The sequence below is a fragment of the Haplochromis burtoni genome, unplaced genomic scaffold (assembly GCF_018398535.1).
Source record: "Haplochromis burtoni strain Fernald_Lab_line unplaced genomic scaffold, NCSU_Asbu1 Contig_192, whole genome shotgun sequence".
Classification (NCBI taxonomy): domain Eukaryota; kingdom Metazoa; phylum Chordata; class Actinopteri; order Cichliformes; family Cichlidae; genus Haplochromis; species Haplochromis burtoni.
Window position 1 is genome coordinate 258,862 of NW_024582553.1, and position 19,017 is coordinate 277,878.

At 42.7% G+C, this 19,017-nt stretch overlaps 1 protein-coding gene across 4 annotated transcripts in view; it reads right to left on the reverse strand.

Moving 5' to 3' along the window:
- Positions 1-3,790: 3,790 nt before the first annotated feature.
- Positions 3,791-19,017, reverse strand: part of LOC102293212 (ankyrin repeat and fibronectin type-III domain-containing protein 1) — a 152,542-nt gene continuing 137,315 nt past the window's right edge. For all 4 annotated transcript variants that reach the window (XM_014337879.2, XM_005935554.3, XM_014337882.2 and 1 more), the window contains 12 exons: positions 16,838-16,945; positions 14,646-14,745; positions 13,986-14,118; positions 13,772-13,891; positions 13,456-13,671; positions 10,927-11,093; positions 10,649-10,799; positions 8,892-9,060; positions 8,590-8,756; positions 8,232-8,439; positions 7,371-8,095; positions 3,791-7,286 (listed from right to left, as the gene is read on the reverse strand). In XM_014337879.2, coding sequence (XP_014193365.1) covers positions 6,978-7,286; positions 7,371-8,095; positions 8,232-8,439; positions 8,590-8,756; positions 8,892-9,060; positions 10,649-10,799; positions 10,927-11,093; positions 13,456-13,671; positions 13,772-13,891; positions 13,986-14,118; positions 14,646-14,745; positions 16,838-16,945 — 2,573 coding nt within the window. In that variant the 3' untranslated portion in view covers positions 3,791-6,977. The remainder of the gene's footprint in view (positions 7,287-7,370; positions 8,096-8,231; positions 8,440-8,589; positions 8,757-8,891; positions 9,061-10,648; positions 10,800-10,926; positions 11,094-13,455; positions 13,672-13,771; positions 13,892-13,985; positions 14,119-14,645; positions 14,746-16,837; positions 16,946-19,017) is intronic.

The following is a 19,017-nucleotide window of genomic DNA, read 5'->3' on the forward strand; positions in this document are numbered from 1 at the left end:
GATAGATAGATAGATAGATAGATAGATAGATAGATAGATAGATAGATAGATAGATAGATAGATAGATAGATAGATAGATAGATCAGGCAGACATGGGGGGCAGTCAGTGGTATCAATTCCTTTATCCTCCAGGCCTGTATACTTTTACCAAATGCGGCCCAGCATTATTGTGCACCAGGAGGAACCCAGGACCCACTGCACCATTATATAGGGACTGACAATGGGTACAAGAATTTCAACCTGATACGTAATGGCAGTCAGGTTGCAGTTGCCTGTAGAGGCCTGTGCATCCTCCATGGATATGCCTCACTGACCCACCAACAAACCCATTGTGAATGATGTTGCAGGACACATAATTCTCCACGGCTTCCCAAGACCCTATCATGTTTGTCACATGCTCAGCGTGAACCTGTTCTCATCTGTAAAGGTACAGGTCCAGTGGACCTGCCAATTCTATGGCAAATGCCAATTAGGGTCCACAGTGCAAGGCAGTGAGCACAGGGCCCACTAGAGGATGTCGGGTGCTCAGGTACCCCTCATAAAATCTGTTTCTGATTGTTTGGTCAGAGGCATTCACACCAGTGGCAGAGATCATTTCGTAGCTCTGGCAGGGCTCATCCTGTTCCTTCTTGCATGAAGGAGCAGATACTTGGTGGGTTAAGGACCTACTTAAGGACCTTGATTTCTGACTCAACATTTGAGTGGCATTTGACAGACTTTAAGAACACATTAAATCCACCTTCCCAACATTTCTAGTTCCCATTATGTACCACTGCTCTGTCGTACAATCCTTTGGTTCCTATTGGTTGTGGGGTAGACCCTTGGTGGATTGGTCCTCTTGCACAACTCTTGGTCGTTCAATCAAACTGGAAATTTGGAGCCCAAAACAGCACTTTAGCCATGTTTCTTGAGGTGTTCCTGTTCCTGTCTTGTGCTAGGGTGTAGTTGGCTCCCATCAGGAAATCCTATTGTTACAGGGGACATCTATTCTGAAATGCATCACTACTATAAAGCTTATGCTTGTAAATGGGTGTATGAAATTTGTGAGTCTTCTCTAGGGCAGCCGAATGAATTTTTCAGTCTTTTACAGTCTTTTTTCACAGAGAATACTTTTTTTTCATAAAAGACATATCTGTCGCTGAATTTGTTTTAATTTAATTCAAAACATGATGCTTGCGCTTGAATTTGGATTATATAATATATGAGTGTTCTGTGAAAACAGTTGTTTTCTATACATCGTATATTGAATATAGTTCTGCACACATACTTACCTCCTCTTTAAAGGACCCCTGTAAGAACATAAACCTCAAGTAACACACTGTCACCATGAAACTGTTGAAGGCCGTGTTGTCACATCTTCACAGTACTTTTCTAATACTTAACCTTCGTTCAAGCTTTGTACAAAAACGACAGTAAAAAAAACCCCACTCCCGTCAATATAAAAATAACATATAAAAGTAATAACTTTATTGTTCATCCATGGAGAGTTTACTCCGTTTGCCTTATTTGGCCCTTCCCTCTCCACTTATAGGCTAAGATTCAGAGTGCAGCTGCCCACCATTCAGTTTTCATCAACTGGGTGGCAAAGAACGGTGAGGTCATTTCAATATAGCAACAAGAGCCCTCTATTTGTCACCCTCATTCATATCAGATGAATGAATGGCTTTTGGGAATGTATCATGCATGTGGCTGACACTTCAAACTAAAAGAATAAGCCCCACAGAATCAGATCTACACACACTTGAAATACAAGCTTGCTTGGTCCTTCTAGCTAAAAATGTCAGTGACGCTGACAGAGTTTTCAGCTTTCACAAACTAGGAAAGTGTGGTGCAGTTCATTTGTAGAGTGGACAATCTGTGAAACAGGAAGTGTAAAAAGGTAATATCACATAAAAGAAGTTGTTATTGCTCAGTGGGACACACATGAAGGTCAGAGGCTTCCTACACTTGTGTGCGGCAATAACAAGAGAAGAAACCACAAAAACAACCGAGGCTTTCATTTTGTAATATTCATTTATTGTTCAATAAAAATAGATTTTAAAAAAGTGACGTGATGTCTCCTTCATGACTTTGCCTGATGCATCTGCCAACTCCTTGTAAACATGGTGCCTAACTCTTTTTTTTTTTTTTTTTGGAATGGAAAGGGAATTTTTTCCCGTTCAGCACAATTCTGAAAAGAAAAAAAGAAAAACAACAACCAGCCTGCTACTTCTCTGATCTTTGACCTCTGTTATGATAACCCGTCTTACATTTACTTTCACATTTAGGGCCGATACAGTACATTCATCCACACTGGTCTCGTTCGTCTATATACATAGTTCAGTTTCTGGCTGTGTGATTTGTTTTTGCAGATGGCCCTCGTAAAAACGGCTTTAAACAGTTCGAATAAAGAAGACATCTAGGCGCTAACACAAGAGTTCAAGCCATCAGTAAAACCAATTACAACTTATTAGAACAACAGTTTGTCTTAAGACATCTTTATACAGTAGTTACAAGTAAACAAAAGGAGTACGGAAAGTAAGTTGAGTCTGTAAACACTTTGAAAGACACCACTGTTGGCTCCCTCTGTGAAAGCTTCAACGGCATCTTGTGAACCTGGAATGCTACAGTAACTGAGGCCAGGTCCACCGACTTCATCAAACTCTCCTCCTTTGGACCTTTCTGGTGCTACATTTGAAAATTCTGCAGGTCACTGTGACGGTAAGACGTTGCTGAGCTTGGCTGACATTTTAGAAGAGGAAACCTATTCATCATAGGCTGAAAATAGCTGAGAGGGGGAAAAAACTTCCTGTTAGAATGAGATACTGTAAACTATGCACAGACTGCTGTGTTTCAAGTGTTTCAGTAGTTTAAAAAAAAAGAAAGAAAGCGTAGATTGGTAAGAGGCCCAATTCATTAAGAATGAATAGGGGTTAATAAGAAAAATACAGGTCTCCATGAGAATTGCCTTTGCTGAGACAATTTATGTGTCGTGGGGAATTTCTCGATGGAGCTTTATGTATAGCAAGATTGCTAGCATTATTGCTGGTAGCATCTCCGAGTTACAACAAATGGAATTATAATTTTAAAAAAAAGAAGAAGAGATGGTGTTTTGTACCTGTATGGGATTCTCAAAGTCCCAAACGCTTTCTACAGGAAATAAGGCTGAAATTGTAATGTATAATTTAGAATGAAGAAATCTCCATTCTGGCTTTTAAGTTCTGATTGATAAGAAGTTTGAAGGAATATTTTTGATGTTATATTTTGGAGGTAGAGTAGATTTAAGAACATTATGTAACATTTGCCGAGGATAGGCAACAGTGACCTCTGTGGCCACAAGTGGTAATTACAGTCACAGCAACAATATACAAATTCCCATACTTGAACTGCTTCTTTGGTGCAGTTTACCAACATACAGCAGAAGCCAGTATTAGAAGTTATACAGTAAGCTGAGTGAAGCAGATGATTTTTTAAATTTAACTGAGATGTGAAAAGTTTCTGATGTGGGCATCTTCAAAAACCAGTGAGTCAACAGCTTTGCTAAGTGCACGAGTATAAGTCATAACAAGCCAGCCATTACTTTTTAACTGCAAGACCGAGAGCAAGAATGTGCGCTTGGCATCAGTTGTTTTATTTAACTGAGCGCTTTGCCAAACCCAAATTTACTTTTGATGTCAAAGTTGTCTTATGTGCAGCGTGATTCAGTCACACTAGAGTAAAAATAGGATAGTAACCTCCTTGTAAATAAAAAAAAAAAAAATCAGTGGCTACCGAGTGATTGTGCTGATTGTTTTCTTTTTTTTTGTTTTTGTTTGCAGTGACAACGCTTGATTGCAGGCTAGGTTGCACACCTGGTCACCTGGTGGAGGCAACTTGTCTCCAAACAGTTGGTGTCTGACTCAGACTCACTGCAGTCACTCTCATACAGATTGTCAAAGGTTTGCAACTAACTGGCATGTAATTTATAAACAAAGACAGACCATCAATGCGAGTCAGTCAGTGAGTGCAATTTGCCTGTGATGCGTCACCAAGCACGTGTGTCATTTTGTAGTTGAATTGCCAACCAGCATCAACAACATTATTGTTTGTGAAGGAATCTGATTTTTTCTTTTTGTCTATGAGATTCTGGCTGAACTCTGAATGGAAGTAGCTGATGTTAATTTCTGTTTAATTAGAATTTTTGTGCATCTACATGTAACAGATATGTGAATTTTGTCAATTTATCACAGTAAATCACTGTGTTGTTACTAATAGATTCCGTATAGATTCCTAATGACTTTATCTTATTGCAATTTTACATCTTTGACATCATCAAAGATGGCGACTGACTCCAAGTGGTTGCAGACCTGGGCCTGATCTCAATATTGTAGCATTAGTCTATGACTCCATGATGTGACTACCAAGCTACCTTGTGTTGGCTAGCTGAAGACCCAATTGGTGTTGCGTGATGTAGTCCCACAAAGTGTTACGCAAATTTTGTGGGAGATTGTACCTGATCAACCAGAATTACAGTGCAAGAACAGATGGGAATACCACTATACGCTTGAATTAAGTTGAGAGCAGCTGTTCAATGCAGAATTCATGGTCCCGTGTCTGTATCCATTTGCGTAGGTATTTGGCTACGCAGAGTGAAGAATTTTGGGCATGCAGCTTATGCAGTCCACCAGAGTGTGCTATCCTCTAAAACCCAACAGTGTACAGCCCAATGGGGATATAGAGTGAATACTGAGCAGCTGAAAAGTGGGCACTCTATTTCATTTCAGCTCTTCATAGGTTATAGTGTCAGTCTTACCCAAAACTGGCTGGTGTACCAAGCTGATGGAGTAGTCTTATAGACAGCATAAAAGATGGAGGTAGTTTCCGGTATTAATAAGTAAAACTAAGATAAAGTCCTTTAAACCTGCATTCTTTCTTACTGCCACCAGGGGGTGTTACCTGTGGTTGCAAAAAGACTTCTGGTCCCATAGAGGAGTCTGGGACAACTCTCTGACTTGACTTGACCTCTGTAAACACTTTCCAGCTGACTTTATGGTCTCAGTCACTGATTTTGGTTAGAGTTCATTTTGTAAATCTTGGTGGTACGGTGTTTCAGAAATGAATATACCCAGGGTATGTTTATTGGCGATGGACTTTTTATTGACGAGTGCTTAGCAGTCACCAATCACACCTGGTGGCAGACCCATGGCAATGGTGGCAGGAGACAAAACTCGTCGGAACATCGGTGACGCGATCTCCAGCTCCTGCAGTCTGCATGGAGAAGCATTTTTGGGCAAAATACTGAACTCCAAGTTTCCCTCGATTAATACATCAGAGTGTGAGCGTGCATGTGAATTTTAGTGCTTAGGCACTGAATAATAGTACTGTATAAATGTGTGTGTTACTGGGTGAATGATTTAATAAAAAGTATAGTAAGTAAAGTAAAAAAGTGCTCAATTTGAGTAGAGTGGTCTTTGAGGTTAAAATGTGATGTTATGGTAGCTGTTTCCATCTTTTATACTGTCTATGAGTAGTCCGTGGACCAGGTGTTCCACAGATTTTTGACACTGCCCCCTGGTGACAGGAAACTGCAACAACATGCAGATGGTGGTCTGCTAAACTGTGTGTAGGACCAACACATAACCTTAAAGCCTCCTATTAATACAAATACGAATGGCTCGATCTGTTGGCCACGAGTCTCGCTTTGTAGAAATGTAAAAAAAAACAAAAAACGAGTCCCTTTGCTGGAGTCGTTTCATGTGTAACACAGTTTAAAGCAGAGTAAGACATGGTTTGGGATATACTGTGTAGTGTGCATCTTACAAATGGTGGGCCTCTTAACAACCCTTTGGGATAACTTGTTCTAGACTGAAGTGCACCGTTTTCTGTTGCATCTGGGAACACCACTGAATCAAACACAACAAAACACTGAACTAGTTAACTCTGAGCACAGCATGACTACAGTACTTGAAATGTACTCGGCACAAATCTGGAAGGTTTGCATGCTTTTTTTTCTCCATCAATTAGAATAACAAAAAAAAAGGAGAGAGTAAAAAGTATTGCTTGTTTTTTCTCTGTTTTGAAAACCCAAATCAGCTGGTTTTATTTTGTGTTTCTCCACAAGATGATCATATCGGTTAGCTACACTGTGACTAAGTCTACTACACAGCAGACTTGTTGCTGCAAAAGGGAGAAAAGGAGCACCAGAGTTAGTGCTGGGGTTTATGTGATGTAACCTCCACCCTCCTTCCTATTCACTCTTTTTTTTCCCTCACTCTCACTCTCTATCATGCTCTCAATTCCTTGGCTGCTTGCTGCTAGACAGTACAGTGGCCAAGAGCAGTTGAGTGACAAGTTGACGGGCCAAATCGTCGGGTCCATTGCATCCCCGAGCAGAGACGCCAGCCACCTCTGTACTTCTCCCCTTCCTTCCTGCCTCCTGGGCTAAGTCCAGAGCCCACATCCTGGGAACATGGGGCCGGACGGCTGGAGCCGACAGCACAATAAGAGGGTTCATAGGAAAAGCCGTGTCCGCGTGTGGCTGGGAGGCGCTGATGCTGCCCATGTCATTTTGGCAGCTCGCACGGCTCTATCTGCTGGCCTCAATCACGCCAAAAGTCAAAGAGACGCTCCATTAATCTCGCTCAGCATCACAATCTTTTACCCAATGACTTCTGACAGCACAAAAAAAACTGGTTTCTCTTTGTTCTACTGTTATTGTTCATTTGGTGTCCATATGAGGGTCTCTGATTTTCATCAACAAAAAAAGAAAGGTTCTACGTATGGGAGAACAGATTTCATGGAAACAGATTCTCGGAGTAGCATTTCAGATAACCAGAACACAGCAGAAAATATGACAACATGATATAGCTGCAGCCGAAGACATTATCAACACAGTGAGAGGGAAAAAATTGTAGAGTTTAGGAGCCTGCAGACAGCGTGACAGTTCAGTACGTTTATCAAAACAGAATCTCGGCACGGGGTGAACTCTTAAGATTTGCCCCTCTCACTTCTGGGAAGTATCACACTGTGGTGGCCCGGCTGTGTTTGAGGGCTAGTGGAGAATACTCCTTAATACGAACACACAGTTTGCCCCTCAGCCAGGGGTTTTGAAGCTCCAGGGGACAGAAGTCGTCCTGTAACCACTTCTCTCTGTCGTCCACAACCAGCACGAGGCCGAAGTGCTTCAGCTGTTCAGGACTGTAGTAAACACACTGCTCCTGTTCGTCACCGTTTTCACTGCTTCCCATCATGCGCCGGGACACGACGTTCATCTCCTGCACCACCAGCTGGACCATCTCCCGTGCGGATGTGCCTGGAGTTACACAAAGCTGAAATGTAGGAGGAGATATTAGCGTTTGCCAAAACAAACACAAGGCGCTCTGAGTGAAAATCCCTGGAAAATGAATCAATACCTTGACGCTGGTCTCCTTTGGCAGACCTGTGCGGTACTGCGGGTAGACTCTGAGTGTGGCATGACAGCCTTTCCTGAGAGCAGCAGGTGATGGTGAGGCGAGTCTCTGAGTGCCGCTGTCTTCTGATAATGTGCGTGCCGGCGGAAGCCGTGACAGGCAGCGCTCAGCGGAACAGCAGCGGTCTACTGATGAGGGCCGGTGCCATCTTCGCTGCGGTGAGGTGGAAGGTGAAGGGCAAGTAGTGTGGTAGGAGTAAGGCTGCTGGTGGGCGGAAGGGAACTCCAGACTGCTGGTCCTCACGCAGAAGGCCTGCCTCTTCTCTGTGATGTGCAAAAGCTCAATCTGCCTGCTGGGCAAGATGAAGTCACTGTCAAACAGCTCCGGAGCCCCCCTTCGCCTTTCTCCTCCACATCGAAAGCCTCCACCTCCTCCACACCTCTCTCCTTCCCTCCCGTGCTGCGGCTCTGATGCTTGGAGGACGTCTGGTGTGGAATCCCGCAGAGCTCCCCCTCCACGTCCACCCCCGCTGAGATGCATTCCTCCTCCTGAGCCGCCCCCGTCGATGCGCAGGAAACCACGGGGCTCCAGGGGCGCAGAGGACGAGAGAGGTGAAGGGGGCAACAGGTCCAGCTCTCGGGGGCTCTGGGCACGACTGGAGTCATAGTCACTGTCGGTAGTGAGGAAAACTTCAGAGGAGCCTTCCTCATCTGAGAGTCCAGCAAAATCTAAAGGGTGCAAGAAAAGAAAGAAATTTATAAATGAGTACAATAATTCCACAATATCAAATTTTCTGGTTTAAAAAAAATTGCTCATGTACAAAAAATATCTTTTGGAACCACACGAATCAGACGTCTTTCTGACCTGAGTGCTTACGGCATCGTTCGGGTGAAGGCATAGGAGAGGGCATGAAGTCTGGCTGAGATGAGGTAGAGGGAGGCTTGTCAGGCATCACCTCTTTAGAGAAGTCAATTATCCAGCTTACAGAGATGCCTCCTGTCGGCTGCTTGTAGCGGGCGTACTGCAAGGCATCCATAATCCATCTCACATCCCGCCACACCTCCTCCATTTGCTTTGGGAAAGTTATTAAGATCATAAGTTACAGTGACGTCTAATACTGTCCTACTCTGGGATTGTCCATCATAATGGGATATTCACACCTAGACTATGCTACAGGGTCGGATAAATCACAAATAGCTGACATGCTGACAGTATGTCATACCTGCATGTGTTCCTGAACTTGTTGGTGTTTCTTCTTGGCAACGAGGAGCTCAGCTTCAGAGAAGGCCTCCCGTAGTGCCTGCTGAGACATGAGGGACTCCAGCTCCAGCAAGGCGGACACCCTGCAGTACTGGCCGATGAAACTGGGGCAATAGGCATTAAAGTGCACTGAGGAAGAAAAGAAATCCAATAAGACCCAAAAGCAGAAATATAAAATCTTCTGAAATAGAGAAACGCATACAGTAACAGCAGTTTTTCAAATATTTCTTTTATATAATACTGCATAAAATTTTATAAACTAACCCAATTCAAAGATCTGCAGCGGCAGTGTGAGGAAGCCGGAGCGCGGGGAGTATGGATTATTCTGACCGGGAGCCGTGCAGACTTCATCTGACGGTGGCAGGAGGAGGAGGAAACACACTTTCTCCCCAAACTCCAACACTTCCTGGCTGTAGATACGGAAGTCCTGTGCCTAAACACAAAGAGACAGGTGATCTCTGTGGGTCTCTGGCTCCACAGGTATCGATGTACGCTTAGTTGAAGTCCTTTAGGACTGTAAAAATGTGACACAATACAGATATTTATATTTAAATCTTAAGCTTTCATTTGAATATATATGCAGTGTTGTATGTGTACAAGAACTTTGTGGCAGAGGAATTGTTTTCAGGTTGTTTGACATCCTGTCTGTGAACATCAAGTCTCACGGACAGAAAATTAAATTTGGCAAAATGTTCAATGCAGTTCGCTTCTATTTACATAACAGTTGCCTTAAGTGCTTAATATTGTAAAGTAAACCCTATGATATTACAGAGAAACCCAACAATCATAGGACCCCATATGAGCAAGCATTTTGGCGACAGTGGGAAAGAAAAACTCCCTTTTAACAAGAAGAAACCTCCGGCAGAACCACGCTCAGGGATAGCTATCTGCCACAACCCGTTGGGGGTAAACACTTTGCTGTGTTGGTTCTGGAGGTCAATATTCAAGGTCGGTGTACCCTCATCCAATTAGATTCTCTCTGTATCTTAAAGAAATCCTACAACTGGGAGGTTGTAATAATTGGTTGATATTCTAAGAGTCATTTCTACTTTCCTTTGATAAACACAGTAAAGATCAAGTAATTGAGCCCAAGTTTATTAAGATTTACAGAGTATGGATCATAGAGTGCTATTTCAATCAATTTTATACGTTTCAGTATTTTAATAGCAGAATTAGGAACCAATAAAAAACCTTGTATAACAAAAAGCGACCTCATTGGGGGTTACCTTATCACACTCTTACACTTTAGACTGATTTACAAAGATTTCCCTACATGAGTGATTCATACCTTTAAGTCTCCAGTTCTTCATTCTTATAACAGTTAAATAACAGACTTTGAGCAATAGTCCTTCAAGCTTCCTGAAGGTCTTTCAAACATTTTTTGGACATTGGCTGCTTTTTCACTCATTTTTAGTCCTGACCATTTTCAGAGGAATTTTGTTTTGTTTGTTAAGCCACTTAACACTGACTTGTGGATCATTCAAGCATTAAAAAAAATCACCAAAGTAAAGGGATAAACCAGTGATGTGTCTGGTGATGTGTGGGGTCATCTTGACAGAATGGAACAAAAAGTAGCCAAAATGCAAAGAAGAGCTTTGAGTGTCATTCAATGTTCCATTTTTCTAGCAAAATACAAAGAAATAGGAGGCGGCTCAAGATTGTGACAGTGTGTATGTATCAACACAGTGCATATTTATCTTCATAGTCATGTAACTTTTAATAGCAGTGAAGTTTATGGTGCTGGCGCTCCTCCATTTGAACAGTTGGTGGGAAAAGTCAAATGGACAATGACTGCCATTGTGCAGGAATTCAAACCATGTTCTTTTAGAGAAATCATGTAGAATTAGTGGTCTAACCAGCGCTGCCTCAATTTCCACTGGAGTCATTTTAAAGAGCTTTGTGCTTCTGCTGCTGCCTGACTCGCTGTATGCTTCCCCAGGTTCTACGCATCAGTCAAAATCACTTTTACTAAACAAATTGTGGACTCACTCACTAAATAGATACAGTTGTCTTGTTCTGACCTGATTGCCAGGAATGTTGATGTGAGCTATCAGGTCCTTGATGGCATTACGCAGGTCCTGTAGGAGGCGATGGGGAGCACTCTGTACATCATGGTCCATTTCCAGTGACTCCTCCAGAGAGCTGAGGGCCTGAAGCCACTGCCACTCCTCTCTGGAATATCACAGAAACAACTCCTTTATTGTTTTGATAGTTTAGTTTAGTTCTTGCTTTTGAAATTTATCAGCCTAACCAGCAGGACTGCAATTCAATTACACATTAGGTAATGCATGATCCCAACCTGGACACATTGCTGTTGTCTCGAATTTTGGTATGACAGAGCACGTTGGGGAGTTTCTGGGGCACCAGTGCTCTTATCTGCTCCACCGATGTACACAACTTCAGGTAGCCCAGATATAAGCCTGGAGACAAAAGCTTCCTGCTACGCCTGTGGTACGCCAGCTTCTCCTAGAAACAGCAGACAGGGTGTCCCTTAAGACTTTTCATTGCATTTGAATACCACTAAAACAAACATACACAAGATGGAAATACAGAGTAAATTTAAGACGTAATGCAGTCTGCATGTCTTTTATTAAAAGAAACTAGACTAAGGGGCATATTCGTGATAGCCTTGTGGGCAAGGTAGCCCAAATGCTCACTGTTTTGGGAATCCTTCCACATCTTCAGCTGGTATTTCAATGTAACTGGCATAACATCCTTCAGCCGTATACCTCGCCTGAGTGGGCCATCTAAGACAAAGTTAGCTGGCAAGCTCTGACCAGCCACATCCTTCTTGAGCTCCATTCTCCTCAATGGTTCTCCTCAGTTCTTTAATGGGAAATGAGGTAATGGCCTCATCAACCAGAGCTTAGCACTTGACTTCCTTCCTCATGACAAGCTGATAGCAATCATTATCAAGCCATTTGCCATTAAATGTGTATCTTCTAACTTCTGTCAACTAGCATTGACTAGAACTGGCCAGTCTTTACTTGACCTCCCTGCTGGGAATATGCATCAGTGAGTTTTGTATTTTAGTACATTTTTAGACATAGTCTGCCACAATTAAGGTACCAAATGTATTTAATCAGTCCAGTGTTACTGTTAGCTGTTTACAAACTCAAATGGTCGGCCAAACTACGTATAAGCTGTGGTTTTGTTTTTAGAGCAAAAAAGAACCAGGCACATGTTATGGCTAAACACCATTTTTACCTTCAGTGTCTGGTGTCCACTTATGTTCACTGACAGTGCTAGGATAAATCATCATCAGTTCATATCTGTGATTTGGTGCTCTGCAACTGGAAAAAAACCTCTACCAGACTCTGGACTGTTCCTGTTCCAAAAGTAGCATGGCCGTAACACTGTTGTCACACTGCATGACCTAAAGGTATGCAGGGGGTAAAAATAGCAGCATTGTATGGTGGAATTTCCACCCAAACTGAACTAAAACTGTGGAATTCAGTACCTTTTTCTTTATAGAAGTAATTTTTAACTCTATGAAAGTAAGTGTTGAACGGGGTGAATTACATGATGGCTGTGCTTTTAATTTTTTCTCCGTAAGCATCCTCTCAATCAGTAGTCCTGTTTTTATGTTTCGCTGTTCAGTTAGTCTTGGATGCTTTTCATGTTGTTCCAGCGTGTTTAAAGTGGAAGTCAGTCCACAGAATAGCCCATCAGCACATTTTTTCGCATTTCATCATATAATTTGTTCATAACTGGCCACAAAACAAATATTTCAGTGAGCTGTGGTTTTGCCAAAGGGAATCTTCGCTATTGTTTTGGAACCACAGGACGAAACCAGTGTGCTTTAGAGGCCAAACAGCATTGCAACAATGGCATCAGGTTTACTAGGTTATATAGACAAAATCAACTTGTGGTTTACTTCCAGATTGTTTTTTGGTTGTTTTTTTTTTTTTGCTGAACTAAACATCCACACAGAATTAGTTATATAACACTAAATAACAACAGTTACACGGTTAGATCATCATCGTCTCCAACATGCTGAAAGTTTAAACTGCTACTTGCTGAATAAGCGGCTTTAAAACGTGAAGCGACTTCAAGATGGTTACGTTTACATGTTGAGCTGTCACAGATTGACCTGACGTTTGGCATTTTAATTAATCTGATGACAAGTCTGCTCAGTATGCTGAATGGCCTAATAATGACAGTGACAAATGGAAGAGCAGAGTCACGGTGATTAATGTTTGTCTAAATAAAGGGTGTCTGCACAAACAGAACTTGTAATTGGAAGCAGATTTCAATTTAAAGTCCTATTGTTCCTGCCTCGGTGCCTCATGTCTGTCAGGCTGTGTTTGGTTTTCTGTGAATGAGAGCCTCAGCGATTCCACTAAATACATGTTTCGGGGCATTTTGTTGTCGACAAAGCCCTTTATTCGACGTGCTTTGATCTGGCCACATCCTCGGGTAACATAAACGCAACATAAACTGCTGTGGAAGCGTTCTTTGACCAAAACAAAAGCAAAAAATAGCCCAATGTACAAAACTGAGGTAACTCCTAATCACTGCCAGCCCACTTCTCTACAATATGGGAGCCAATCAGCTTGTTTTGAAGAGAGTGGATATCTGGACAACACATAACTGACATGAGAGGTAAGATTGTGTAAAATTTCATCTTGTATGTCCCGATTCTGCACATTCACATGCAGATACTGTCTACAAAGATGCCTGCTGTCATGGTCCCATGGTTTTGTCTTATTTCTGAGTTTTGGTTTCTGTTTGAAAACCGCTTGTTGATTTTTTTTTTTTATATTTCTGTGCGAGCCAATTACATGTTACAATTACACAGTAATATCTTAAGACCTGCCGGACTCACATGAAGTGTGATGAGGAGCATGTCCAGCGCAGTGGGCTCTTCGGGGGATGATATAGATTTTCGTTGGAGCTGCAGTTTACAAAGCTGCGTCCAGCGTACCCCGTCAAGGTTGGGAGACGCATTCATGTCCTTCAGCAGCACCAACAGGGCGTTACCATGCTTGTCTTTGATCGGCTCAAAATAAACCTGACCAAGATCCTGGGTTCCCAGTGCTCCCTGATAAAAAAAAACCATCAGATAATATTTCCTAAAATGTTTCACACTGAGCTCATATGATCACAGCCACCATAATTTACTCATAAAACTATTAGACTACCTGTAGATGGGAGACGGCCTGCAGCATCTTGAGGCGAGTCTGCAGAGTGCATGAGCACGACGTCTGGGAAGGACCGAGGCACTGCTGCAGCCACGAAATTTCCTCCCATAGATAGGACACCTGTTGCGGGATAGGAATCATAATAAGGGGCATTGTAATCATTTGTGCAAATGCATAGATATGTGACTGTCAAGTTAAACTGTGGTCCATGCACCTTAGTAAACCATAGAAAGTCCTGCATCAGTGAGCTTGAATACGAATCTTCAATCTCCACAATAGGAATCTGCTCCTCTGGAGTCACCAACACGTTGTCATCTCTGTAGAATATGGACGCCAGATAGAGACCTCTGGAAGGAAACGCAGAAAAAATGTGTGTATGAGTATTTAATACAGCTCTGAATGTTTAAATGTAAAAAAACACTAGAATCAGTACTTTGCTGTTTTATGTAAATGTACATCGTAAAAAGGTATCTTCCACAGCGTGTCTTTTATCCTGTCTTCCTCCCCTCAACCCTATAAACGGTCACAGCAGACGGCCGCCCCTCCCTGAGCCTGGTTCTGCCGGAGGTTTCTTCCTGTTAAAAGGGGGTTTTCCTTACCCCTGTCACCAAGTGCTTGCTCATAGTAGGTAGTTTGATTGTTGGGATTTTCTCTCTATTACTCTAGGGTGTTTACCTTGCAGTATAAAGGACCTTGAGGTGACTGTTGCGGTGATTTGGTGCTATATAAATAAACCTGAACTAAAAATCTGGCGGGAGAGTGTAAAAATAAAATGACAAATTACACACCAGATTTGTTAAACATATAGTTAAAAGCCTAGGACATGGAGTGCTCTAATTTTTACGCCACGGTTCAAGGATAAACTCTCTTCTACCTTTTCAAGCTTTTGACAAATTTGTTGGTGGGCTGGAAAAGGTGCCGCAGGCTCTTGGACACTGAGTGCTTCCTGCTTTGTGGTGGAGCTTTGCATTGCTCTGTGTGAAAAAACACAGGAAAAAAACAGAAAGGATTAAGCTAATTCCATAGCAACAACAGAGTCAGATTACCTGAATAACTATTCCAATGCCCTTGATGCTTAAAATCACAAATAGCATACCAGACACAATAGAGCCGTGACTCTGACTGGTTTTCTCTCTAAACTGGTGTCTACTCCTGTCCTAACTAAGCCCAGTGGCAGGCTGTTACCAGAGTTACCTAACTGACAACAAACCTGACACATCCAACATCGCGGTCAGAGTGGAATATTTCTTGACATGCTCTCCAGTGGTGCGGTACCATTTGACAGTCAAGCTGGCTGCCAGCAGCAGAGTATGGGCCTAAAGGGAACTGCTTACTCTCAGGTCCCAGAGGAGCTGTGTGTACACGTGTGTGTGTCTGTGTGTGTTTACCTGTACACGCTATAGCTGCTGGAGCATGGCAAGCCTCGAGCAACAGCCATACGCGCAGAGTCAAGGAGCTGTCGTAATTTGTGTGTGTGTACGTCTGTATGTGTCTTAAGCCTTCGCCGCTCACCTACAGGGGAGGTCAGTCAAGTCTGTGGGGACGTGTTTATTTTTAGTGGACCAGGAGGGGGTTGGAGGCCAGAGCGAGAGAGGTGAATGCATATCTATATGTGTGCGTTTGTAAGGGTGCTTGTTGGTGAGATAACGCACCTCCCCACTCATTAGAAACCATGAGTCCCAAAACCCTTTACAGACCCCCCCTGCCCAGCTCCCCACAGGTGAGGTAACTCCAGCCCCAAGCCACTTAAAGTCAATAAACCTCCCCATTCAGGGCCCAACAAGAACTAATTTTCTCTTCAGGTGGATGAGTTGAGGTGTAGTAACCAGAAAAAAAAAAGCACCATTCGACCCTTCTCACCTCCCCAAATTTCGCTCCACTCGCGACTCTGTTCAGCTCCAGCCTTGCCAGGCCTCAGTCGCTCTTTGACACTGAGTAAGAGAGACAAGAAGGGCTGACTGCTGGGGTGCCTGGGTTAGTCAAGACTTCTTTCACAGTTTAATTAATAGTGTTTGGACAAGAGGGAGAAGGTGGTGTGGGCTTTGAGCCGGGCTGCGATGGCGGGGGGGTGCGTACATGGACATGTAGGGGAGTCAAGAGTTGAAAGCGAGAGCATGTACTTGAATATTTGCGTCTGCTCGTGTACACGCGTACCCGTGTGTGAGCCTGTCTATCTTTATGTGTGTGTATATATGTGAGGACAGTAGACAGGGCGACTGGTGGGCTGCAGGGGGCGAGAGGGGGAGGCAGCAGTAGTCAGTGTTAATTTATGCCCTCTCCAGACTCCAGCCCGGGACTTGTCTCTTACAGGAATAACAAACATGACCCCAGGACACGCCACCTCGACTACCGTGTCTGAACTCTCAAACTCAATCAGCCACCGTCTGAAGAACCAAGAGCCACTCAATACCGGCTATTATATTGCATCTTGCCCTGTTGCAAATATGGTCTAGCCACAGTGGACAATAGTAAGTGGGTGAGTGTGTTTGGGCGTGTGGGTGTGAGAGAAAAAGAGGGACAACTTGCTCAAGGCTAAGTGCAGTTTGCCGTCATGTAAAAAGAGGCAGTGTGGACAGGTTTTGACACTTATGGGACCAGCTTACAGCCAGCAGTGTTTAGGGATATAAACAGCTTGAGTGTGAGAGAAGCTGATCTGCATTTTGTCACAGAGAGGGAGAGGTATTCAGCCGAGGAACGGCTGAGTCATGGAAAGACTCGTGAGGGATGGGGAGGGGTTGCCGAGACAGACGGGAGGGTATTATTTTTGAGGCGACGTGTCACCTTAATATGTACGGCCTGAGATTGTAAAGTGTCTGTCATGCTGAGATGAAACACAGCAACCTGTTACACCTGTGATTTCAACTCTGCATCGTTGTGTTTCTTTGCGCAGGAAAAAAAATGCTCATGAAACATGAAGTCGTGCCAGTATTAAACACTGATCTTAAGGTTAAGTTTAAAACACCTTTGAAATTTGGTTAGGCTTCAAATACTTCAAGCTCTCATATTAGTTTTTAGTCTTTCTGGGGGAAAACAGCCCCTTCGAATTGGTCAAAAAGTTGTTGATACCATGGCAGACACAGTGGCGGTGAGCTTCTTTTATCTGCCCAAGTAGCTGGTCCAGTGACTCCTTCTGTCCTCTCTGACGAGGAGCGCGGCCATCAATGTCCCTCCAACCTTCAGGGAGATGAAATAAAGAAAGAAAAACTGTTATACAACAACTTGTTACTGCAATTATCTAATCAGCCAATCATGTAGTGGCAAATCTGTGGATTTAGGCATGTAGACGACCTGCTGAAGTTCAAACTAATAGGAAGGCAACAGTTACTCAAATAACCACTTGTTACAACCAATGTATGCAGAAGAGCATCTCTGTTTGAACAATACACTGGATCTTGATGACGGAAGAACACCCCTGTCAACTAAGAACAAGAAATTGAAGCTATGATTCCCAGAGAAGATTTGAAAAATGTTTCCCAGTCCGTTGAGTTCTGAAAGCATGGATCTAACCTGCCTTTTATCCTTGGGTTATGATGCTGCTGTTGGGGTAATGGGGTGGGAGACATCTTCTTGTCACGCTTTGGGCATCTTAGTACCAACTGAACTTTTAAACACCACAGTCTACCAGATTATTGTTGCTGACCATGTCCATCCCTCTATGACCACAGGGTACTCATTTTCTGATAGTGACACAGCTGGAGACAGCTAAGTTCAAATCAACTAGATTCTTTAACATGACAATGATTTCGCTATACTTAAAGGGCCTCCACAGTCTCCAGATCTCAGTCCAATAGAGCAGCTTTTGGGTGTGGTAGAACTGAAGATTTGCATCAAGAGTGTACAGCCGAGACAGCTGTAGCAACTGTGTGATGCTGCCATGTCACCAAAATCTCTGAGAAATGCTTACAGCTCCTTATTGAATCTATGTGACAGGTCTGAAGCCAAAAGGATGTCATGGTGTAACTGACAAAGTGGCCAGTGAGTGTATATTTATCAAGACTCACAGAGCTCATACATAATAGGTGTTTTTAGCGGAAACCAACATGACGAAATTAGGGTACTGGTTCGTTTACACACATTGGTCTATTGTTAGCTCTTTTTTTTTTAGCATTTTTAGTTGTACCATGATCAAAATTTATACAAATATTTATGGCCCTATGGCGACATTATGTGGTTTTAAGTCCATCTATCCGTCCCTCCGTCCATCCGTCCATCCATCCATCCATCCATCCATCACCTTGACTGTTTACCCCAGTTGGGTCACAGGGTGCTGAAGCCTGGTCAAAAAGCAGGCTGGATGCTCCCTGGACAGCTTATAAGTCCATCTCAGGGTTAACACGGAGAGACAATCAATATACCTACAGTCAAGGTAGAACCACCAGCAACTTATTCAGGCAATTGAAGAACTTGCAAACTTCACTGAGAGAAAAAAAAAGCCTACAGTATAATAGCAACACCAAATGGTAACCACTCCAACACTATGCCACTCAGGCTAACATCTTATTTCACGTTTTTTTTTTTAAAATTAGTGCAAAACTGTCGATTGTACTGTCATGAAACGTGGTACAAACATTAATGTTTGGTTCAGCAAGTTTTTTTAATGAAACAAAATTATTGTTGATTTATGAAAATGGTCTTTTTTTAATTCTATTTTGGACACTGAAAAACAGGAATGTTTCTGTCATTTAACTGTTTACCTATTAATCAACTATATCAGTGTAGTATGAATGGCTGTGGGGGAGGTCTTTATCAGCAGGAAAACCTGTAAAACTTATAAAAAGACAGGTAAAAGTCCCAAAAAATATCTGCTCTCCGTACTTTACAAAGCTGTCAAGTGGGGTGGATTGGAGCCGTTGCTGGGCCGATTCTGACCACCAGGCCTTACATTTGACACCCCTGGCTTATAGTACCACCTTACTTGAACTGCTCGAATGGCAATGGCCATTTTGTCTATATTGGACACATAAGCTGAATGTGCTTAACATAAAAGAAAAATTAGTAAGAAAATTAGCAGAAATGAGCTGACATATTATTATTATTACAAACTAAACTGGTATATAATTGAGTTTTAGGGTTGTCAGCTACTTCATATTTTGTGTTTGAAAGCTCACTGGCTTTTATAACCAGAGGCTAGTGAGAAGAAGGAAACTAAGCTGATAGTAGACTGTTTTAATAGTGGACCGTTATCAGTTATGGAATGATAAAATTACAGGTAATTAATAAACTCTCAGCAATTTACATTTTATTAA